At 36.3% G+C, this 26,006-nt stretch overlaps 1 protein-coding gene across 1 annotated transcript in view; it reads right to left on the reverse strand.

Moving 5' to 3' along the window:
• The window catches only part of TNKS (tankyrase), a 102,956-nt gene that overhangs the window by 44,101 nt on the left and 32,849 nt on the right, over positions 1-26,006 (reverse strand). Inside the window, exons 4-9 of the mRNA XM_070742135.1 lie at positions 19,996-20,032; positions 19,326-19,401; positions 4,380-4,474; positions 3,563-3,629; positions 2,352-2,538; positions 1,110-1,231 (exon numbers count right to left, since the gene is read on the reverse strand). Coding sequence (XP_070598236.1) covers positions 1,110-1,231; positions 2,352-2,538; positions 3,563-3,629; positions 4,380-4,474; positions 19,326-19,401; positions 19,996-20,032 — 584 coding nt within the window. The remainder of the gene's footprint in view (positions 1-1,109; positions 1,232-2,351; positions 2,539-3,562; positions 3,630-4,379; positions 4,475-19,325; positions 19,402-19,995; positions 20,033-26,006) is intronic.

Genomic DNA, 26,006 nt, shown 5'->3' on the forward strand with positions numbered 1-26,006 from the left:
ACTGTAATATAATGTAATATATAATATAATAAAATGTAAGCCACCCAGAGTTGTTGTATTAGTCAGATGGGTAGCCTGGAAATTTAATAAGTAAATAAATACATAAACAGAATTAAAATTATGTTCATGTAACTTAAGAGTATGGCACTAGTAAAGCCTAATTTACATGATCTCCCCTTTTCTAAGCTGTCTACTATCTTTCCTCAAAAATTAGTACCGGTACTATATGAGCCATGTGAACAAATCTTTCTCAGTCACTTTATTAAATATCCTTGTTTGATTTCAGCCTGGCTTGCATGTCTCAAATAGTAAATCTATAATCTTTTCATTGATATCTATACCAACAGTAAAAACAAAAAATTGAATAAGCACAAGGGAACAACCACCAAAATCCCACATAGTTTCTGGCAGACCTCAAAGGCATTATGAACAAATTAGAATAGATCTAATACTTACAATCTAGACTGGTTTTATTTATATATTTTTTTCCGGAGAGGAGCTAATCTATATCAGAGGGGCCAAGATTTCAATCAGAATTTGCTTATTTGCGACTCAGAAAGAATGACAAGTAAAATATTCATTTCAGCGCCTTCCTTTTTTCATGCACTAAATCAAAGAACTATTATAAAGAGATAACCTTCTTTACCATTACTTCCACTAATCATAACCATATCATTATGCTTTTATCCCACCTTTTCTTCAAATCACTATAGCTCCCTGATAAGGATGTCTCCCTTAATTTTACCCTATAACAAAATCTCATAGTAGCAGTAGGAGGAATTTCCATAGCCAAAGTTAGCCTTAGACTTGGATTTCTTCAACACTACTCCAATATCTTAATTATACCATGATTACATTTTAACAATTACTTTCACAGAAAATATTGAAGGGACTGCAAAATACATTTCGGAGAAAAAAGAAAAAATGTTTTAGGTCAATGGAAGAGATGTTTCCTTCAGATTTTTTTCTTAATATGGCATTAAATCAATAGCAGGACAAGCATTAATTTCTAATAGGTGAAACTCTATGTATAACTATTGGTATGATTGTACTAGAAAATCTTAAATGTATAAATAGCTAAAGCAGGAAGAGTGACTCCATGATCTCACCAGTGCTGTCTCATGAGATTGTGGCTGCTTAAAATTAATGACCTCCAAGGCAAGTGTTTTCTTGACTTTGGCTAAATCAGCTTCCCTTGCTGCTTGTAATAAGGAATGTCCTTTGAATTCATCTGCAGAAGGGGGGAAAACATAGTTATGGGTGATAAATATTTATAACAGTGGTGCAGAAAAATAAAATAGAAGGGGAAAATTCTCAAATGAACTGTCCCAATATATTCCCTCAAATAATGTTTGTGAAAGACAGAAAAACATCCATTATTTAAGAGGTAAAGGCAGTTTTTAATCAAAATAGTTTTCAGTGCAAAGTAACATTACTGCAGATAGCTTCTCTGATAGTCTCTGAAAGTGGTTTCAATTCTTTTGACACCAAAAAATAAAGTAGTCAAAACAAAAATGGATGACAAAAATTTTAAAACAGAAAAGGAGATATTAAAATTGCAAATGTGGCTCAAGGTATGCAAATGCCAAAAGGAAGAAAAAAATATAACATCTTCACATATAACCTGATTAAGATTAGATGGAATCTAAAAAAGAATCTTGGGACTGTAGTAAACAGTAGTAAACAGTAAACAACTCAACTAAAATTCAGTGTGCTAAACTATGAAAAAGGCAAATCCCACACTGGGAATTCATTAGGAAAAGAATGAAACTACAGTTAGGTTGGTTTTGACTATGTTCACTTTTAGGAAAGTCTTGAAGACCAGGCTGTTTTCTTAGGCACAGATGTTGAGAAAGCAACTGAGCCAATACTTCTGGTATGTGGCAGCTCCGGTAGCCTAATCTATGGTTTAGTTGGTCCTGATATATAATTTTCTTACATTTTATTTTTTAAATTTTTGGTGGCCTCCTGGAGTAATAGTGCTGAGATGAGTAGACACATAAATAAATTTAGATTAATATGAGGACCCGGATTGTGGGGGCAATATGCTGGCTCTGTTAAAAAGTGCTATTGCTAATGTTATAAGCCGCCCCGAGTCTGAGGAGAAGGGCGGCATAAAAATTGAATCAATCAATCAATCAATCAATCAATTAAATAAATATGATGAAATAAAGTAAAATACATAGGCATAATCCTTTAAATTTCTCAGATGTTACTAAAAATTCATCAACTGATGCTGAGATACCAGATGAGTCTTCCTTCAAAAAGCAGAATGACATTTTTAATACTGTAGAAAAGAATGAATTCTGTAGTCTTGCCGAGAATGATACCTTGCACATAGTAATACTTACAGGTGAGCCTCTCTTTGAGCTCAGGTGTCGGTGCCATATCAACAGCACTCTTGCCATGACAGTTGACCAATGTTGGATCTGCACCATGGCTGAGTAACAGGGAACAAACTTCCACGCGATTCTTGGAAGCGGCTTCGTGTAATGGAGTAAACTGCCAGAGATCCATTGCATTAACACAGGCTCCATGCTAAAGAACAAATGTAACAGTAGGAAAAGACAACAGGCATTTTACATTGCGTCAACATTATAATTATTTTTATAGTTTTAAATACACTACGTTGGATTATCTGATGTGTCTTATGTGATGGAAATCATATTAGAATTTCTATCTACCTATATAAAGTAATTTAATTATTTCATTTCATTGTCTGAACAAATATATTCTGCTTGATATTGAAAGAGCAAGATTAACACATGAGATTTGTTTAGAAAAAGTAATTGGTATAACAGACCAATTACAGTAAATCTTGATATAATAGCACTTGAGATCCTTTCTTTATTTCTCAACTTGAAATAAACCTGATTGGCTTGGGGCAGCTGTGGTAGTGCCTGTTCTATGAAACAGTGCCATCTTGTGGGAGTCAGGAGACATGCCTTTGCTGTCATGGTGCCTGCCCAATGAAACAGCCCCCATGACCTCCTCTCCACTCCTCCCCCAAAATTGGATGACTCTGACTTGCTGGGTTACAAAAGGCCATCAAAGCTTGGCTTTTGTTTCAGGCATTTTGCCTGCTAAACAAATCCACTATGTGTGTTTTTGGGGGGGACTGTTAGTTACTTGCAAAACACCTTAGCCCTTTATATTCTGTTTAATTTCATTCTTATTTTTAATAGTTATATTAGGCAGCCCTGCAACATTTTCTAAATTTTCTACATAAATACATCCATTCTGCAATATAGATGAGAAAAATAAAAGTGTAATTATTTTTGACTTAATAAAATTAGACGGGAGAAAAAGGAGGTGCTTTAAAAAAAAAAGAATTTAGCAAAATTGGTGACAGCTTCAATTCTATATAGTGATGTATTATTCAAATAAGAAGTGGCTTTTTCAAAATACGGAACAGGGAGGTCTCAAAAATCTTTCCTTTATCAACATCACAAAGGCATACAAATTACCTCACATACAATACAACCTATAATTTGTAAACAGAATAAAACCCTTCACATTAATGACAGTCTTTACATAATTACATAATTATTAACTTATCCACCTTCAACAGCAATTCTGTAACTTCATAATGTCCATAGGAACATGCATTGTGTAACGGCACAAGTCCACTATAACAAAGGGGGGAAAAGACAATGTTTAACTATTCAGAAAAATAATTCTTATCCATACTGCACCATATATTTTATCTGCTTTAATATTTTGCTTGGGCTAATGTATTTGGCAAATTGTTTGTTTTTAAAGTTTTGCACAGTTCTAATGCTTTCTGCCTGCATAAATGTAGGGGTGGTATCTTTCTGGGGGTTCTTCTGTTTTTCCTCTATTTTGGGCTTTACTGGTGTGTATATACAGTTACATTTCATTAATGGACATATTTTAGATATATTTTAAATGACTATTTCACAGGTTTTACTCCACACAGAATTTCAGACATAAAAAAACAGGAGTAAAATAAGCCATGAACCAGTTTCAAACAAGTTAGAATAGTGATATTTCAACTAAAAGCGAAATATGATTTGCTTCTTGGAAAAAGTTCAAACTTTCAAATAAACCACATCACTATCTTATATTCATTTATAGTTATGCTAGATTTATCTGAATGGCTCGCAGAATATTACACATGCAATAAAATATGCTAAGATGGAAATCAAAAAAATATCAGAGAATAATGAAGGAAACAGAAATTACAAATATACACAAAAGCAACCAGATTTAAATTGTTTAGTGGGGAGGGAAGCGTTTTGCCTGGCCTCAAAATATACCTATGAATCTGTGAATGTCATTCTGAAAAGGTGCTTTCCCCCATATTCCTCTTCTGTCATATTAGCACCATGAAAACAAAATTACACAATTTTACATACCCTTTATCTTTTGCATGTACATCAGCACCATGCTGAAGTAAAAGCTGGACTATACGAACTCTGTTATATCCTGCAGCCAAATGTAATGGGGTAGACTGTAATAAGAAACAGTAATTAAAGAACATAAGCATAATGCAAGCTAAACCAAATCTTTATATTGACATAAAATAATTACAAGTAATGATGCCAGCTGAGTATATATTATCAAAGTACTTAACTCAAATTGCAGTTTTTCATCCTGTATAGCAAAATACTTTTGAAATGGACAAAAGGGGTGGGTAGAGGTACCAAAGGCTAGAAGTACATAATATTATTTTCTTTTTTGACTTAAAAAATCCTATGTATGTTTTTTTTCTTTGTCCATGTATTTTTATTTTGGGGTTTCACTATTATCTGTTTTTCTGACATTGTTTTCAAAGCAACAAATTAAAAAATTAAAAAAATCTGAAGAATAAAATTCTAAGCACTTAGTTCTGAATAACATGTATGTAGTTTAAACCCTTTAAAAAATAAAAATTGGCTTTTTACAATCTTTAGATCAGCTAAATGAAGTTTAAATATGAAAAAACAGGTTTAAAATATATTTTATACATACAATTTATGCTATCTGCTACTTTATGGTAGCCTTCTTGGTTTCTCCTTCTTGCTTTTGCCAGGTGTTCTCCAGAATACCAGATTTTATATTTCTCTGGATTATACTACAGAAAGACTAGGGAGAAGATCCCTAAACAAACTCAATTACAGGGCAATCAAGTCAGACAGTCTTCTGTGCCTGGTTTATGGTATTTGTGGCTAATATAAACTTCTCTCTTCTCTGCAATTCAAGATGCAATATGTTCTACTCGGCTATTATCCTCTGAGGACGCCTTTTGCCAATTCGGCAAGTACAGTATTGTGCTTCTGGCACCAAGACTAAAATAGCTTCCATAACCAACCTACTGTATAAAAACTCAAGGCACAGGGATCATGATAACATTGGGTTTTCCACGTGAGTTCTTCCTCTCAGACTGTACAAAATTATAGAGTTGCCATGCTAAGCAATGCCACAGAAACTTGACTTCAAGAATCTTTAACAAGAGGCTGCAACTTTCAGTATTTCTTCCATTTCAATGCTTTAATGTTTTTGAGAGCTCTCAACTTTAAGGATTTTTCCTCTTGGATAAAAAGTTATACTATGACTTTGATTATTAATCATTCTCATTGTAAATGTGGCACACAGGAAATGTGGAACCCATAAAGATTTAGCAAGCCCATGACACAACACTGAAAGCAACAATGATCAGTTTCAGGTTACATTCAGTTCCCTAAAATGTAAGATTAAACGTTAGCTCAGTAAATGAACTGACAAATCTTTCAATTATAGTATTCAATGTTTAAACACAAATTAATAAATTATAATTTCAGAAAAGGAATTGTATATCGCCAAAAAGGCTTCCAGAGTTGTTAACCTGATCCTACGTAGCTTCTGCTCTGGCAATCTCACACTACTGACTAGAGCCTACAAAACCTATGCCAGACCCATTCTCGAATACAGCTCATCTGTCTGGAACCCACACCACATCTCAGACATCAACACTCTTGAAAACATCCAAAGATATTTCACCAGAAGAGCCCTTCACTCCTCCACTCGAAACAGAATACCCTACAAAAATAGACTATCCTGGGTCTTGAAAGCTTAGAACTGCGGCGCCTAAAACACGATTTAAGTATTGCCCACAAGATCATATGCTGCAACGTCCTTCCGGTCAACGACTACTTCAGCTTCAACCGCAACAACACAAGAGCACACAACAGATTCAAACTTAATATTAACTGCTCCAAACTTGACTGTAAAAAATATGACTTTAACAATCGAGTTGTCGAAGCGTGGAACTCATTACCTGACTCAATAGTGTCAACTCCCAACCCCCAACATTTCTCCCTTAGACTATCCATGATTGACCTCTCCAGGTTCCTAAGAGGCCAGTAAGGGGCGTATATAAGTGCACTGATGTGCCTGTCGTCCCCTGTCCAATTGTCTTTCCTTATCTCATATATCATATATATTCTCTCTCTCTCTCTCTCTCTCTCTGTGTGTGTGTGTATATATATATATATATATATATCATATATATATCATATATATATCTCATATATATTCTCTCCTTATCTCTTATATCATATATATTCTCTCCCTCCGATCTACTTCTCTTCTTTTTTACTTTCTATCTTTATATATATATTACTTAATGTCTATTCTCTTCCATATGTATTGTATATTGGGCAAAGAATGAATGAATGAATGAATGAATGAATGAATGAATGAATGAATAAATAAATAAATAAATAAATAAATAAAATATCACAGGTTTCTGGACTTCGTGATCTCAATTGAGCCTTATTTTTTGTAGACATAATTAGGATTAGAAGAGCTACAAAGCCCTCCAAACCAAGAATTTTACCTAGTGGCAGGGATGGGATTTTTCTTTTTCTTTTTACAAAGCCTCTAAACTAAACAAGATCACAGATGTTTGTAATATAATGTCCCTAATTAGAAGGAGAAATCTGCTTCACACACCATAGAAAAGTAATAAAATTAATTTCATAAACACCATTCAACACTTTCTGGTTTCTGACTGAACATAATTATGTGGATAACTAACTAATTCAAGGCAACATTAACATGTAGTGCTAACCATTTCAGAGTATGCAAGGAAGAGGAAAACTTTGCTTCTTTCTCCCTTGCTCCCATTCCCATCTCATCATTTCAGCCTTCAATATAGCTGTCCATCTTAAAAACAACTGTTTCCTCTAATCAACACAAACAAGAGTCTGGAGCTGAGAAGAGCAGTAGTGAAGTGGCTGAGGCCTATAAGACCATTTTTAAAAAGCACTTCCATCATTCTTCCTGACTGCTCTTGCTGATAACTTTATCCTCCAGAGAGTGATAGAAGGCTCAGAACAGTATTCATTGATTAGCTAATGGAAGGTGGTAGATCAATGAATTGGAAAAATCAGAAATGTTGGGGAAACTGATTGTGTAATTCCTGAGTTCTTGACTTTAAATTAGACTTGGATATAAGCAAAATCCTATCTTTAGCTTTAGAAAAGCAGATTTAAATAAATATAGGGTAATACTAAGGAACATTCTGCCCAAGAAAAAGTTAATGGGAAAAGCAGCACGAGATGCAGTGGTTCCTATAAAAAGAGGTACTAGAAGTAGAACAACCAATAATAATTCCTGGAAGAAAAAAATAGAATATGTGAACGCAAAGCCAATTGGCTGCTTTGAAAAATTTTGGGGGGAAAAGATGCATAGATATATCTGGTACTATAAATAAAACATATTTTAAAAGATACAGACAGAATTTACAAGGAAAAGAAATCAAGATGTCAGTTAGTTAGAACTACAGTAATTGTTTCAGAAAAACTGATATTTAAGAATGAGCTAAGGTTGACAAAGGATACAAAGGGGCTTCTTTAATTATGTTCAAAATAAAAAAGTAAAAGGGGATTCCATAGGTTCAATGAAGATGGCACAAGCTTAAAAAGTAACAAAGAAAGGGAGAATCTATCTATCCATCTATCCATCTATCCATCTATCCATCTATCCATCTATCCATCTATCCATCTATCCATCTATCCATCTATCCATCTATCCATCTATCCATCTATCCATCTATCCATCTATCTATCTATCTATCTATCTATCTATCTATCTATCTATCTATCTATCTAAATTTCTAGCCCTTCCTTCTCCAGAGGACTAGGGTGGCTTACAACACAAAGTCAATACAAAATTACAGATAAAATTATATACCCCGCCCTAAAACCCAAGGCTTAAAAATTCCCAACATCATGCCCATTCATTCAAACTCATTCAATCCCAATCATACTGTTGAATGAATGGGCATGATGTTGGGAATTTTTAAGCTTTGGGTTTTAGGGCGGGGTATATAATTTTATCTGTAATTTTGTATTGACTTTGTCTATCCTGTTTACAACTGATCTTCTCTACTCTCTAAATTTCCAGATAAGTCTAATTTATTAATAGGATAGCATAGGACAGGACAGGACAGAATGGAACAGAGTTGGAAGGGAACTTGGAGGTCTTCTAAACCAACCACCTGCCCAGGAAGGAAACCCTATACCACTTCAGACAAATGGTTATTCAACATCTTCTTAAAAACTTCCAGTGTTGGAGCATTTACAATTTCCGGAGGGAAGTTATTCCACTGATTAATTATTGTAACTGTCAGGAATAATAATAATAATAATAATAACAATAACAACAACAACAACAACAACATTATTATTATTATTATTATTATTATTATTATTATTATTATTTATTAGATTTGTATGCCGCCCCTCTCCGCAGACTTGGGGTGGCTCACAACAGTAATAAAACAATATACAATGTGACAAATCTAATGTTTAAAAGAAAACATATTAAAAACCCAACATTTAAAAACCATGCAACACAAGCATACCATACATAAAATTATATAAGCCTAGGGGAGATGTCTCAATTCCCCCATGCCTGGCAGTATAGGTGGGTCTTAAGCAATTTACGAAAGACAAGGAGGGTGGGGACAGTTCTAAGAGTCTACGGAGAGGGCCGGCATACAAATCTAATAAATAATAATAATCTCACCTGGAACCAAACTCCAGAAAGTAAAGCAAAATAAAACAAATTGGTGGGTCAGAGAAACTAAAAGAATTACATTTAATGAAGGCAAATGTATGGGAATTCTTTGTTTTCCAGGACTGGATACACCGTAGCATAAAAGGTAACTACAAAATGCTTTATTGTAGCACACATTTTTCCTAATAATAGGCTTTTGCTCTAGGTTAACTCACCCCTCAACTTTTGTGAATTGATGTGCCACATATATAAGCCTTTTAATCTTTGTAACAAATAAAAATCTTAAAGTTGTAAGGTGGCAGGCGACCTTTCCCTCCCTGCACTCTTCAAATACCTGAAGGGATGCTATAGAGAAGAAAACAAAAAACTATTTATTAGATTTCTATGCTGCCCTTCTCACAGTGTCTAATATTATAAATGTAACAATATATAAAAGAAATCAAATTTACTTTAAAAGACTGATAGAAATTGCTAAAAGTTTTTTAAATGATGTGCCGGTGCCTGGAGTCTGTTGGGGTCTGGATGGGTGTCAACAGACTCAAACTCATCCCGGATAAGACGGAGTGGCTATGGGTTCTGCCTCCCAAGGACAATTCCATCTGTCCCTCCATAACCCTGGGGGGGGGGAATTATTGACCCCCTCAGAGAGGGTCCGCAACTTGGGTGTCCTCCTCGATCCACAGCTCACATTAGAGAAACACCTTTCAGCTGTGGTGAGGGGGGCGTTTGCCCAGGTTCGCCTGGTGCACCAGTTGCGGCCCTATCTGGACCGGGACTCACTGCTCACAGTTACTCATGCCCTCATCACCTCGAGGTTCGACTACTGTAATGCTCTCTAAATGGGGCTACCTTTGAAAAGTGTTCGGAAACTTCAGATCGTGCAGAATGCAGCTGCAAGAGCAATCATGGGCTTCCCCAAATAACCAACACTCCGCAGTCTGCATTGGTTGCCGATCAATTTCCGGTCACAATTCAAAGTGTTGGTTATGACCTATAAAGCTCTTCATGGCATCGGACCAGAATATCTCTGGGACCACCTTCTGCCGCACGAATCCCAGCGACCAGTTAGGTCCCACAGAGTTGGCCTTCTCCGGGTCCCGTCAACTAAACAATGTCGTTTGGCAGGACCCAGGAGAAGAGCCTTCTCTGTGGCAGCCCCAACCCTCTGGAACCAGCTCCCCCCCAGACATCAGAGTTGCCCCCACCCTCCTTGCCTTTCTCAAGCTCCTTAAAACCCACCTCTGTCGTCAGGCATGGGGAAATTGAAATTTTCCCTTCCCCCTAGGCTTATAGAATTTATACATGGTATATTTGTATGTATGATTGGTTCTTTAAATTGGGGTTTTTGAGATTATTTTTAATATTAGATTTGTTCACATTGTCTTTTTTATTGTTGTTAGCCGCCCCGAGTCTTCGGAGAGGGGCGGCATACAAATCTAATAAATACAAATACAAATACAAATAAAACCCCATATACAGACATATACATTCATCAGATTCAATCATTCATAATATTGGCTGGAGACAATCTCATCGCTCACGGCCCTCTTGCCCGCCAGCAGATGTGAGATTTCAGAGCTTTACGAAAGATCAGGAGGGAGGGGGAGGTACGTATCTCCGGAGGGAGTTTGTTCCAGAAGGCCGGGGCCGCCACAGAGAAGGCTCTTCCACTAGGCACCACCAGACGACGTTGTCCAGACGACGGGACCTGGGGAAGGCCGATTCTGTGGGACCTAACCAGCCGCTGGGATACATGAGGCAGAAGACAGTCCCGAAGGTAGTCTGGTCCTAAGCCATGTAGGGTTTTATAGATCATAACCAGCATTTTGAATTGCTTCCGGAGACCAATTGGCAGCCAGTGCAGCTCATGAAGTGATATTGAAATGTGGGCAGATCTTGATAGCCCCACTATAGCTCGCGCAGCTGTATTTTGCACAATTTGTAGTGTCTAAACACTCTTCAAAGGCAGCCCCATGTAGAGAGCATTGAAGTAATCAAACCTCGAGGTGATAAGAGCGTGAGTGACTGTGAGAAGTGACTCACTGTCCAGATAGGGCTGCAACTGGCACACAAGACATACCCATGCGAACGCCCCCCCTTGCCACAGCGAAGAGATGGTCTTCTAAACTCAGCTGTGGATGGAGGAGGACACCCAAGTTGCACCCTAATACCAACTCAAACATACTTCTCCATATTTCCAAGTAGCTTTTGTGGAGATGTAGGGAGAATAAGCAAAAAAACCAGCCTTCCCCTTTATTCAAAGATTAGTAATTGGGACTCAAACAATAATGAACACAAAAGTAAGGAATCACAATTTAAACAGGATCGGCTTAACAAAAGAGAAACTTTAATTAGTATTTTACTGGGAACTTGCCATTAACAAGTTATACAAATTGTTATTTTAAAAATAACTGGTATAAATTAGCTAGTTTTCTACTTTGCAGATAAGGCTTGAAATACCACAATGAATGAATAAAACAAGGAGTCCATTTTTCCTGCCTGGACTAAAAGGTCCTCTGGGTATAACATTTATGTCTTGTTTTTCTTCCAGATTTGCTCCAACTATTTAATCAAGGAATCTTCTAAGGCAGGGCTGAGATACTGAATAGTAACTGGCTCAAGATCATTCAGAATGGTTGATTGGAAATTTGAATCACGACTAGGATCACTATATCATCTTATCTCTTTGATGACTATTTTACAGGATTCTTGAATCTCCTGCAGCAAAACATTTTCCAGTTAAAAATAACATGATCCACTGACAATGTTTTGGAATGCCCCCCTTTTGTTTCCCTTAAAAATTAAGTTTTACAATTTATATGCAAAAAGTGTTTTATATATTAAACTTCTCTTTGCATTCTCATCAGTTACAATATCTGAATTATGACTTTTAACTAGCACGTGATTATAACTAGTCACAGATCAGGATTGGTGAATCCCAGGTTCTTATTTTCAGTCTTGTCCCTTGACATCTGGGTACAATTAGAAAAGGCAGTCATAGAACTAAATATAAAACACCCCAAACCACTGTCATCCTGTTAGGAGACTTTAATGCTAGGGCGGGCATTAGTTGCCCAGTTAAGCATCATATTTGAGGACTAATTTATCAGCTACCTACCCTGGCATTCCAAAGAATATGGTGAGCTTTAAAGTGATCATCTTGACTTACATAAGTGATCTTCATATCTTGGGAGGCAGTTGCATATTTACTTTCCATATTGGAAATATTAAAATTACATTGTGTTGGAACAGACAAAAACAACTTATTCTTAGTTAAGTTTATGTGAGGGAGGGCAGCAACCATCAATTAACTGCAGTACCTTTTATGGCAGTTCTGATATAAGACTACCTGTATCACCCAATAAGAAGCTACTTGCCCACCTGAAATGAGACAAACGAGGAGGCTCAAAGGCAATTGTGTTCTTTACGAACTCTAAGGCGGCCCAGCCTTGGGTGAAAATAATGTTACAACTCTTCAAGATCCAAATGCAATTTTTACTGGGAATGCCAATGTACGTTTCATGTTTTATTAAAAAAACACACCACATAATAGAAAAATTGTTTGCTAGGAACTGACAGACCACAAGATCCAAATGGTTGGTTCTTGATTGCTCATGGTCAAGAAAGACTCTAAAAGCAGCTATGTGTTTGGTTCAAAGAAACCTTACACCAAGCAATCATGCCAAGATGTTAAAGCCGAGACACAATTACAAAAAACTAATAGCCACTAAGAAGACTCACTACACAACTACAGTGCGGTCTGAGTTAGAAAGTCAGCAAGAAGGTTCAACTCAGCTGTATTTTGGAACATCATGTCTGGCATGTTGAAGGGGTGTAAAGCTACTTAATACCCCATCTCAGCAATGGTTTGGCAGGATTTTTATACTAACGTATTTGCCAATCCAAATAAGGATCATCCAGAAAATATAATTACTAAGTTTTTGATCTCTCATAATCTTCCTCTTTAGCCATCAGTCTGAGTGACAGAAAATAAACACACTTATTACTGAAGCCCAATATTACTGACACCTAGTGAAGATTTGCTACTTCCAGTACTCTTTAGGATTCATATTGACTGGTAGATTCCCCTGCTGACAGGTTGTTTACATATATGGACAACACTGGTCTTATTTTCCTGGAGGCTGGATACTATCCACCATATTTCCCATATACCAAGAAGGAGACAAGGAGGACTCCCAAAATTACACATCCATAAGCCGTATAGATTATAACAGCTAAGATGTATGCAAGGTATCTCTTGAAAATAGAGGACAAAGAATATATCAGTGGACGAACAGGCTAGATTCAGATCTGGATATTCCACAGTTTAGACAATTGCTTTTTTCTACATCATTGGATTTGTTTAAGCAAATGTAATGGCCATTACAAAAAATGTTGCCAATTGGGCATGGTCATATGGTGACCTGTTTAACAACCATCATGACATACGACTGTAATCTCAGGGTCAATTATAGTTGTAAATCAAAGATTACCTGTATTCTTTTATCTTTTAATCTACCATATATCCGCCTGTTTTATTTCACTCTAGGCTATTTTATCCCATTTCACTGTATCATACCTTATCTCATTTATTATATTTTAATCTGGCTGATGCTCCTGTTTTGATATGGTAAACTAATTAGTAAAGTGCATTATTATTAGTATTTGTCTGAAATGCTATAGGACAGTGATGGCAAACCTATGGCACAGGTACCACAGGTGGCACGCAGAGCTATATCTGCCGGCACGCGAGCTGTTGCCCTAGCTCGCTCCAACATGCATGTGTGTGCAGGCCAGCTGATTTCTGGCTTGCACAGAGGCTCTGGGCCGGGTGTTTTTGGCTTCCATAGAGCCTCTGGAGGGATGGGGGAGCGTGTTTTTACCCTCTCTCAGCTCCAGGGAAGCCTTTGGAGCCTGGGGAGAGCAAAACACAATCCTACTGGGCCCACCAGAAGTTGGGGAACAGGCCATTTCCGGCCTCCAGAAAGCCTTTGGGGGGGTGGGCAAAGCTGTTTTTGCATTGAATTATGGGTGTGGGCACTCACGCATGCTCTTTCGGCACCTGAGATAAAATATGTTCGTCATCACTGGTATAGGGTCTCCTGCTTGATTAGGAAGTTGAACTAGAAGACCTCCAAAGTCCATTCCAACTGTGTTATTTTGTTACTTTTCCAATTCTGAAATTCACTGAGTCATCACAGATTGAAAGGCAAAAACTATATCCCTGAGCTAGTATTGGGGAGGGGAAGAGAATTATCAGGTCCCTTGCCTTACAGTTTTTTTTTTCAAAATACCGGTATGTATATTTTGTACATACACTATGTCCTTATGTCCATGTGTAATTTTATTCTAGTTTTCCAATCGCATAAGTTTATGCAATGCAAATAACAATAATATATCTTCATTGGAGGATATAGGGAAGATTTGAAGGTCAATAGAGTATTATGTATTTCCCCCCCCCCTTATGATATGCAGAAAGTATTAAAATTAATTGTATTTATATAACATGCAGAAAGGAGAAGGCCATTTAAATAAAATCGCAATAATTAGTACTTCATATGATAGTGATATTTTGAAATTGAATTAATTACTATCAGGTAATGGGGGAAAGGTGAAATAGTTTCCTCTTTCCAAGCAATAGTTAAAGAAAAACAATGAAGATTTTTTTAAACTGAGATCCACTCATCTGCAGAAAGTAAGGGGAGGTTTTGGTGCTAAATTGGGGTTTCCGATGGTTTTTCCTTTATTTTAAGTCACTAACATTATTAATAAGTATATTCAGCACGAAAAGAACATTCATTTGTGCTCCAAGCTGCTTTTATTTTCTAATTTCTGGCACTGTGCAGTAATGTGAGAAAAATCCTTTTTCAGAATGTAAAGCAAGTAGACCAAATAATGCAGAGATATTGCAGTTTACTTTCTGTAAACTCCATCTTGCACCATAAACACTTTAAGGATTGAAAGACATTTTGGAAATAGTATGGGGGGATCAAGTTTAGTGGCTAAAAACCCTTTAAATAACAAAACCATGTTTAATTATATCACTTGAGATTACATATAAGACTATGCATAATTTAACAGATCAATATAACTCATAGAATCAATGCTTCTGGCACAGAATTCTAGATATCAAGAAAAAGGCCTCTGTGCCTGTTTCCACTGATATACCAAGCATCTACCGTGTTTCCCCGAAAGTAAGACAGTGTCTTACTTTCTTCTTATCCCCAAAAGCCCCACTATGTCTTACTTTTGGGGTATGTCTTATATTGGAAAAAAAATTGTCAATTTTTTTGTTTGAACCATAAAATTAACATTTATTAACAACCTGAACAGTATTGTATTCACCACAAAACAGCAGATGATACCCCAGTATGCCAGTGTGTATGTTTTACTGATGTATGATTAATACTGTGTGCATTACCGCATTTTAAGCAGGAGGCGGCAGTGACAAGTGCAGGGGACGGCGCAGTGACGTATGGAGAGGGGGACGGCGCGGTGACGTATGGAGAGGGGGGTGGCGCGGAAGTGGGCAGGAGGCGGCGCTCATTAAGATCAGAGGGATGTGGCAGACGCGGCGACGTATGGAGAGGGGGACGGTGCGGACGTGGGCAGGAGGCGGCGCGCAGCTAGATGAGAGGGAGGCGGCAATATGTCTTACTTTCGGGGTATGGCTTATATTAGCTGACCCCCCTGAAACCCCCGATACGTCTTACAATCGGGGGTGTCTTACTATCGGGGAAACAGGGTATACATACAGATTTACTCTGCTGGTGAGAGGGAGAGAAAGTGATAAGGATGTAAAAATTAAGCCACATGTCTAAGAAAAATCTCTCATATATGTAATAAATCCTGATGATTTGTCTGATAGGATTCTATTGCTCTGAAATAAATAAAAAAGTAAATTAGCATAAATCTTGACTTATAATTTTTTATAATATTGATAAAAGATAGCAATAAAATTTGGAATGATTAATTGGTTTATCAGTGCAGACATCCTTGGGTAAGAAGTAAAAAAACCCTCAAAAACTTGAATGGAGTGAAATTATTTTTAAAATATTAACTGTGATTGCATTGCGAATCAAACAACTGGGCTTTATGTCAACCAGAAAGATTTATCATGGTTTCCTTTTTTAAAAGAAGTAATTGCTTTACTTGATTGGAGAACCAATCTTGTGTAGTGTTTAAAAACAGTCTAGAAATTAGGAGACTGTGAATTCAAGTTTCATTTGAGGCACAAAGCCAGCTGGGTGACCTTGGGCCAGTTCCAATCTCTCAGCATTAGGAAGCAGGCAATGGCAGATGACTTCTGAAATCTTGTCCACAAAATGTAGTGGGGGGGGGGAGGAGGCAGGAAGGATGCCTTTATAGGGTGGGAAATTTATTTCAATGCAGTATTTTAATTTATTTACATTGCTAACAATTTGAAAGTTTATTTTATTTTTTCCTTTATTGTGGTGTCCAAAACACCTTTACGTTTTGTTGAACTGAATCGTTCTCTACATTTATTATTTTATTATTAGCAGCCACATTATCAGTGTAGCCTTTTAAAAAGGTACTCTATTTTTAATCTGAAAGTAAAAAGAACTTTGCTTTTCACATTTTCTATTAGAAGATCTGAGAGATATTCAATGTTGGACCCCAGTGATTATAAGTCAAGAAAGTCCAACTTATGGAACTTATGGACAACCCACACTTACAAACAGGCAGTCTTTTACTAAAAATGGTGGATGCATTCTATTTCCTTCAGCCAACACACTACAAAGCTTCACAACATTTTCATATTTTCTGGACATCACTGCAGCAATTGTGTTTATACCAATTCCCTTAAATGTATATTTCTTCAATATATGCAACATCACTCTTATAATAAAATGAGTAGACTATGCATGAGCGTCCATTACAAATGGACGCTCATGTATATAGCAAAAGAGTTCTCCTTGACGAAACATAGGTCAAACATTATGCAGATGGAATCAAATGAGCAAATCCAAAATCTGCATGGACAATATAGTTTTAAGCAACAGAAAGACCCAATTCATTTTAGCAATCTAAAAAAATAAAATCTAATTGTTGTTCTCATAATAATAATAATTTAAAAAATCAAATTACTAATCATTAGCTAACATATCAGATCATTAGAATTGCCATCATGGGATATGGCAACTCACCTTACTAGTCCAGTGATGTACTTATACATTGTTAAAAGCTCTGAACAATAACCGATTAACCCATTAATTGAATCTTTAAATTAATCTATTAAATCCATTAATTAATTAACAGCTATTTCTGTTCTCTGGCAGAAATTTTAGATCTATTTATATTCTGCTACAGCTTCACTTTTTAAACAATCTAACACCTAAGCACTTCCATCATTTAAATACTGTGCATTTCAGAACATTGAACTGTGTTAGTTATTAATTACTGAACAATTAATACTGTCCTTGATTAAGTACTGCTCTGGATCTCATTTAGCCATTATTAGTACGAGCAAAAGCCCAGGGCCTCCAGTTAGCAGCAATCTACAACACCCTGTTTCCCCGAAAATAAGTCACCCCCAAAAGTAAGACATAGGAGATGTTTCATTTCGCAGCATTCCCGAACAGAACATATATAACATATGTTTGAAGAAAGTATAATTGCTGTACATGGAAATAATGGTACGGTAGTAGTAAGAAATTCTTGATAAAAGTCACAGTTTGTCTGGTTATGCTGGTTTGTGATGACAACTACTGTATAGTATATAATAAATGTTCAATTTTTTTTGTTTAGCAATAAATGTGAATTCTTCTTCATTGAAAAGAAATAAGACATCCCCTGAAAATAAGACGTAGCACATCCCTGGGAGCAAACATTAATATAAGACGCTGCCTTATTTTTGGGGAAACAGGGTAGCAACTAGTCTTGTAAGCAATTGACACTGCATAATCAAGTATGAAAAAAGCTGAACTCTTGCTCATGTCCTTTCTATTTCTGCTGCTCTGACTCCTGTCAAAACTCAGGGCCCTTAGCTGTTATTCTGCTGGAAGAAGAATAAAAGACACTGGTGGTAGACAGAGTAGTTGAGCAAAATGGGCAGTGGCAGGCTTGAGAGACTAAACAGTGTAGAGACCACCTTTCACAGGGGCAATCATTGGGACCACGACAACAACAAAAACCATGGGCCAGATAACAAAATGGACAATTGGTTTGTGAAGGCAGAGCAAAAATATTGTGTAACAGAGCCCAGCTTTGCCTGGTGGCAAAACTGAAATGCCCAGGACTCGAACCACACAGTTTAAAACTCATGATCTGAGCATCAGTCAATGGTTGTTCTAATGCAAAAACAAAACTAAGACAACCAGTCAGTTATATTACAGGAAAAAGAAATATGAAGTTTAAAACTGGCCACGTGTCAATTACTTAATTCTAATTAAACCAATCATACTCAATATATATGAGTATAAGGTAAGAGCTATAAATATTGAATTATGTGTTTAGGCTGTGAATTGCATCCAAAATATTTTTTTAAATCTTCACTGCACTGAATTACTAATCAAATTCTTTGAACAATTTAAACCCCAAAGAGTCTGCTGGCAGCGTATGAGCCACAATCTGTCCCAAATTATATCTCTCATGTCCTCCCCTCAAATTACCCGGGGAGATTTCAGTCACAGAAGCTGAAGTTCCTGATTACCCATTTCAGACAGTTATTAAGAATTGATGAATCCTAGGAAGTACTAACAGACAAAATAACCATGCTGTGTGAACCCAGGTAAACTCTGAGACTAGAATCTTTTACCTCAGATTATAATATATAAATTAATGAAACATCTGATTACAGTTCTCAATATATAAGTTCTTCCTTCCCCCCCCCTTCATATTCATTTAATATATTTTAATTCCCTGTTATGTAAAGCTGCAGTTAGACAATTAAGTGAGACTATAAAAATTTGGAATGAATATCCAACAAGACTAATGAAATTGATCTGAAATTGGCTATAACAAGCCAGAATACTGAAACCCTATTTTTCACAGCCAGAACACTCACACCGAAAACTGTTCCTTTACGGTTATTAACAAACCCAAACTCACAATTTATATTTATTAACAAACATTCCAAACCACAATGCCAGGCTGTCATTTAAAATGCAGTCAGTTAACTGTATGTTCCACTATGTCTTGTGAAACTGTCAATATTGTATACATCATTCAATCTTATGTGTTGAGTGTCCCAAATTACAATCCACAAAACTGGTTGCTTATCAAAATTTTAAATTATTAAGATATGCTGACCAGCTGCCAAAAAAAATTACAATAGATTTATATTTATAGAGACTTACTTTTCGCCCGTCACTTGCATGACAATTTACATTTAAAGGTGTCAACAAAGCCATTAGTTTTTCTTCATTGCCACTCCTGCAAAGAAGAAATGGAAGGGAGAGGAAGTCCCTTATAGAATATATGAAATGGAGCTTCACATTAACATCATGTTCACAATCCACCTTGTGTGCATTTTTACTTAGAGAAATTGCTTCATTTCCTTTAAAATATGCTTATATAAACATATATTACAGAATAATTTGCCATATTTAAAATATAATAAACATTTCCCAAATTATTGCAATATTCCTCAAGCCATTATAAATAGCTTCCAGCCTCTCGCTCGAGCTTTTCTACAACATATATGTAAATGAAGGATATGCCTTTAATTCATAAGGTAGACTAAAAAAATATCCTCATGCAATTTCTCATTAAAAATCGCTTTTTAAACATAACAGAATTTGAAATGCATCCTGACTAAATTCTACTGTAACTATACTGTAGAATTACAAGCAACTATTTAGCTTTTTGCAAGTAGTTAAATCCAAAAGATTCATGTTAACAAGGACTGTTTATCTGCCCAATTTTATAAAAAGATAATGACATGACAGATCATAAAAACACATTTTCACCCTGATTTCTACCACCCCTCTTCAAAAATAATACATTTGTATTCTGAGCAGCACTTACCTAGCAGCTTCCAAGAGTTCGTCCTTCTTGTATTCACCTAAATGATTGCAAAATATCATGCTGTTAGCATTTGGCAGAAGACAGATGAAGAAATGCAGCAGGAAGCAAATACAGAATTAAACAGAGAACAGAAGGGGGGGCGACAAGAGAGCCCACACCCCGCTGGGTGATGGAGCTGTGACGTTAGTCAGCTTGTGAAGGCAGCATCACCAGTGCCTTGGAGACGGGCAGCAAATTGACGCAGCTTCTTATCCAATCCTCAGATGAAATGGCTTTCTTCAAACAACCAATGAATGCTGAACCTCTGTCCAGAAACAATCCCTCTGATAACAGCATGGCAGCTGAGTACAGTGTCTCCTCCCCCATTTTTCCTATTCAGTCTCTTAGCACACGAGTATAGCATAAAGGCACTGACACACCCCAAGACTGTTTTTTTTAAAGGTACACATAATAAGGTCTGGAGTATTTGTAGCCTCAAAATGATCTTGCAATAGATTTATTTCAGAGGTGATTAAAACTGTGTCCAAAGTATATGTTTAACCTTAAGAAAACCAATGCACCATAATAAAACATTATGTGGGAAAGACAAAAGTATTCTGACAATAGCATTTTAAAACCAGCCATTAAAATGGGTCCTCCGTTTTTGTATCTTTTGGAAAGAATGAAAAAATCATACCCTTAATTTAACTCTATTCTCACCACCACGTCCTCCACTAAATATCTGAAGAATACTGCCTTTGAAAGTTTTAATGCTTTTATCGTTGAAATCTTTATTTAAAAAATGTAGTAGATAATTTTGCATTCTATTATGACTAGAAAGGGGAGACATTTCAGAATAAAGGTTATGAATTCAAGGAAATAGAACAGTCTTTATTATGGAAATCTGTCTCCAAGAAATAAATATTAAATGCAGGTGGATTACTCCATTTCATTTTGTGGGTCTTTATGAATGGCAAAGCTTTTATATTCTCCATAGAAGATGCTAAGAAAATGCTTGAATTATGAACTACAAGAAAACAAGAAAAAAATGGAAACAGACAGAAGGAAAGGCATTTTTCTACCCTTACATTTAATTAACCATCAACTTCATGGATTGAATTTTTAAAAACTAAACAAAGATTAAGAGACTGAACAGCACATTCAAAAGAAAGGGGAAAATGAGAATGCAGACAGTAGGTGTTTATAAAATACAATTTTAAAAATATAGTAATATTGTGTTAAAATGTAAAGATTTGGTCAAAATCATGTGGTGGGAATAACAGAGTATTAATATAAATTAAGAACTTATTGTGAAGCGCAAAATTCCAGATGAAACAGAAATATTTTTATTACTAAGGTTTCAAACTGAACAATGGAAAATTACAATTGCTTCAATTTATTATCTTTAAAGATATCTAGAGAATAACGTGATTTTTTCCCATTTCTTCTTGAAATTGCAAAATATTTTTTGATTCCTGGATATATTGACAGGATTCTTTATGTAAATGTTGATAAATTTGGTCCATATCAAAGAGTTCTATAAATTGCCAAAAATATCCTAGACTATATGTCATTATTTTCTTCCTGAGATGTTTAAAGACGTAAATGCTATTTAGGAAAAATATATACATATTGTTCCCCTTCTCTTAATATTAATTTGAGAATAGATATGCACTTGATGTTTAATTTGTTATTACATAAATGTGAAGAAGTTGCAACACTTAATTCAAAAAGTAATATTGCATCAAAGAATCACTAGCTTGAAAAAGTAGAATTGAATAGCCTATTATTATTATAAGAAGCTATCAAATTAAAGTGTCAACCTGACTTAAAGAGCATTTTCCAAACAAACTCAGCTGTTGATGTTTCTTTATTCACACTATGGAAATCCAGTAAAGCATTTCTGAGAGGATTATTTCCTTCTTTGGCATTAAATAGAAAGAAAAACTTCAGAGAGCATTCTAGTCAGTTAAAGGCTGTCACCATCTTTTTTTTTACTGGCTTCTTTTATTGTGGGTTTTTGTTTTTGCTCTGTGATGTACTGTATATTTTGGACTTTAAGATACTCTGGGCCAGGGGTAGGGAAAGTTGGCTCTTCTATGACTTGTGGACTTCAATTCCCAGAATTCCTGAGCCAATCATGGTAGTTCATGGATTCTGGGAGTTGAAGTCCACATGCCATAGAAGAGCCAACTTTGCCTACCCCTGCTCTGGGCTATAAGACACACATAGCTTTCGGGGAGAAAAACAAGAAAACCAAATCTGCCTCTGCCTCCCAGCATCCATCTGGTATTCATCTTGCCTATTCGACGCGGCCCATTTGTCACCACTGAGGCCCATTCTAGAGCAGCTCATTGGTGCTGCACCAATTCCACTCCTTCCCGCCATGATATTCACTGTATAAGATGCCCAGACTTTTCCACGTTTTGGAGGGTACCACTTTTTGGAGGGTATCTTATACAGGGGTGGGTTCCACTTACCTTCCCTATTGGTTTGCATTGCAGTGGAAGTGTGCATGCGCAGAAGCTTCTGTGCATGCACAGAGGGTTCTTCACCAGCAGTGGCAACTAGAGAACCAGTTCGGGATATGGCCAGCCAGCCTTCCTACCAATTCTAACCATTCTCCTGCTTAGTTCTCTTGGCATCTGCTGTTGCTTCCAGAAATCACTGAAAACACACCTATGCCAGCAGGCCTGGGGCTGTTGATTCGGATTTGATAGGGACTTTTAATATGTTTTATTGGGTTTTAGAATTGTATTTTAGTTTATGTATTTATTTATGTTGTAAGCCACCCTGAGTCTCAGGAGAAAAGCGGCCTAGAAATTGAAATAATGAATGAATGAATGAATGAATGAATGAATGAATGAATGAATGAATGAATGAATGAATACTTGTCTCCTGATCTTAGGAGGGGCAAAGCCAGTGAGGGGATATATTTTCTCCACTGGAGTAGGTTTGAGAGACGTCATTAAGCGTACTGCTTCACTGAGGACAATATCAATTTGTTTCACATATGCAGATGTGCTCCATACTCTGCTGCAGAGATTCTCGACACCAAAGCTAATGTGTGCAACATAGATGGTTGAACTATGTATTAGTCTATCAATTTCCTGATATCATTCCTCGAGCTGACTTTAGCCTTAATGCTACTTAGAGAATCTTCAGTGTTGGAAAGTCTTGTAGTTGGCTCCTCTTGCAAAATAACATCAAACTCTTCCCTTGCATCTCAATTTCAGAAGTGGAAAGCACACATTTGGGTCTGGTTCGGGTTGGCCTTTGAACGATTGATGGCATAATAATGTTCTAATCCTTCAAGTGTTACCATAAGTTTCCCAGCTACCTCATCAAAAGTTGATTCTTGTGTAACAGTCCCTGCTGTATCTTCTGCATAGATGAGTGATATCGAGGTGTGGTTGATCATTTGTACATATGCTATAAAATGTTGGAGACAATACACTTCCTTGTGGCAGTCTGTTCTTCTGTATCATCCATCTATGGTGTTCTGCCGGCGTGTCCCCACCGCCCATAATTACAGGGTAATTAGTCCAAAAAGACACACACCACACGATAGAAGGAAAACCAAAAGTCTTTATCAACAGAAAAACAGAAAAAACTCCCTTTTTAAATGTCAAAGGAATTTTCTGGTGCACACAAGGCACAGGTTAAATGCAATCCAAGTTCTCACCCAGTAACTGGGAAATTGAGTCCAATTCCAAAGTCCAGAAAGGCCACATACAATCTTGAGCAGGGAAACAGCAAAATCATGATCTTGACGAAACTATGAATCAGATAAACTTCCACAAGGCTAAACCCGCACGCTGCTCTTTTTATCTGTAGCACTAATTACAGCAGCCCCACCCAACCACAGGTGGCCTCACTTATCTCCTGTAATAATCCTTCAGTTGTTCTCTCCTATGCATTACTGTACGCATGCGTGGGTCCGTCATACTTTCTTGTTCAGAATCTAGGGATGATAAGGATGATTATCTCCTCCTGGGCTGTCTGCCAAACTCCCCTTTTCCCTGCTACTCACGCTTCCTTCATCAGAGGACCCTTCGTTGGGAGATTCTATCGGGAGCAAAACAGGCCTGTGGCATGTGGATGTTTCCCCCACATCCACCTCCACATTCCTTGGGGCAGGAGCAGAGCCAGAGCCAACCACAACATATGGGGTTGGACTTGATGTCCTCCAAAGTCTCTTCCAACTCTGTTACTGTTCTTATCATTCAGAGGCACATAAAATTACTAATTCTGGAGGAAGCTGCCAATGACCCTGGTAAGCTTATTATCTTCACTGATATTATTTAACTTGGGTAGTAATGTTCCATGGTTAACAAGGTACAACAACTTCAAACACTCTTTCATTTATTGCAGGAGGCAACAAATGTGGCCAAAACTATTAGTACCCCCTTTCCAAAGAATCCCAATTTTCTATGAAATTGATAAAAATAAATGGCACCTATCATTCTTTATTCCACAGTCCAAAGAACAGCATCTTGCTCATAATGTATAACTTTTCTTCTTTTAAATAATAAATGAAGATCACATGGAAACACCCCTTTGAGCAATAACTGCAGTCAAGCACTTCCTGTAACTCTGAATAAAACTATACTTCTCAACTAATAATTTGTCTCATTTTTGAGCAATCTTCTCCAGTGGTCTTAGATAGGTTTCTTCTCTCAAGTACAGGTAGTCTGAACTTACCATCACAAAGAAGGCAAGTGTTAAATGAGTCGTGCCCGATTTTACGAACTTTTTTTGCCATGGTTGTTAAGCAAAACATTACAATTAAATCAATCACAGAGTTATTAAGCAAATCCAGCTTCCTCCTCTGTCTTTGCCTTTTGGAAGCTGGCTGGAAGAATTATGGCTTGTCAACATTAAGAAACTCCAGTCTAGCTTTTATTATCTGTTTTTCAAAGATGGGGTCTTTTTAAGTCTTTAAGTTTAAGAAATCTATCAATGATAGATAATGAAATTTGATGTTATTATACGTTGATAGTTCTTTAGTTAGTTCTTTTTAGTTCTTTTTCCACTATTTCCACTAACCTTCTATTTATTCTGGGAATATTTTTTCCCTTGCAGCCATGTCCAGAAAGGTTGGCTACAGTCCCATGGATCTTAAATTTCTTCATAATATTAATAATCATAGTCACAGGAATGAAAATCTCTTTGGAGATAGTTTTGGAGTCTTTACCGTGTTTGATTATTACTGTACTTTCTTCATTTCCTCCACAGACAACTGCTTTTCTTTCTCTTATCCATGTTAACTGTGCTGCACACAATGACACAAAATGCCTCAGTACTTTCCTCCATTCACATTGGCTGAGTGAACTGATTATGAGACTGGAGGCATTTGTGATACCAATTAAAATAGTCTGGTTGAGAGATCACTCAAATCCAATGTCTTTCCATGTTTAAGGTAACAATTCTTATACCCATGGCATTTTCATTTGTTTTATTATTTACAAAAATGTTAAGTTATACATCAAAGATAAATTGACATAAATGATATAGATGACATAAATTTCAACTTATTCCTTTGCAAATTGGGATTTTGTACAAAAAAATTGAGGAGTACTTTTGGTTTCAAATGTGTTTCTAATTTACAAGGAGTGGAACAATCCACCCAACTAGATTCATGTGATTTATTTCCTTATTGAAGATAGACTAAACTTTTCATGACTATCCTCACTCAGAAAAAGTAAGTGTCTTTTTAATAGAAACTAATTTATTCTGCTCAGAGTAAATTTATCACAAAGACATATGAAAGAATTATAGACATATTTTGACTACTGATAAAATCAACCAGAAAAGTAGTAAATATGTATTCACAAATATTTATGATATGAAGAAAGCTTTTGATAAACTGAAACGGCCTTTCATATTTATGACTCTGACAAATATAAATTGCAGTTACAATTTACTCTCACAAGTACAGAATATTTATCATGATTAAGAAGCCAAAATAATGATAAATAGATTTCTGTCACAAAAAAAGAAAAATATATTAAAATAAGCAAACTTTTCAA

The sequence above is a fragment of the Erythrolamprus reginae genome, chromosome 2, assembly GCF_031021105.1.
Source record: "Erythrolamprus reginae isolate rEryReg1 chromosome 2, rEryReg1.hap1, whole genome shotgun sequence".
Taxonomy (NCBI): domain Eukaryota; kingdom Metazoa; phylum Chordata; class Lepidosauria; order Squamata; family Dipsadidae; genus Erythrolamprus; species Erythrolamprus reginae.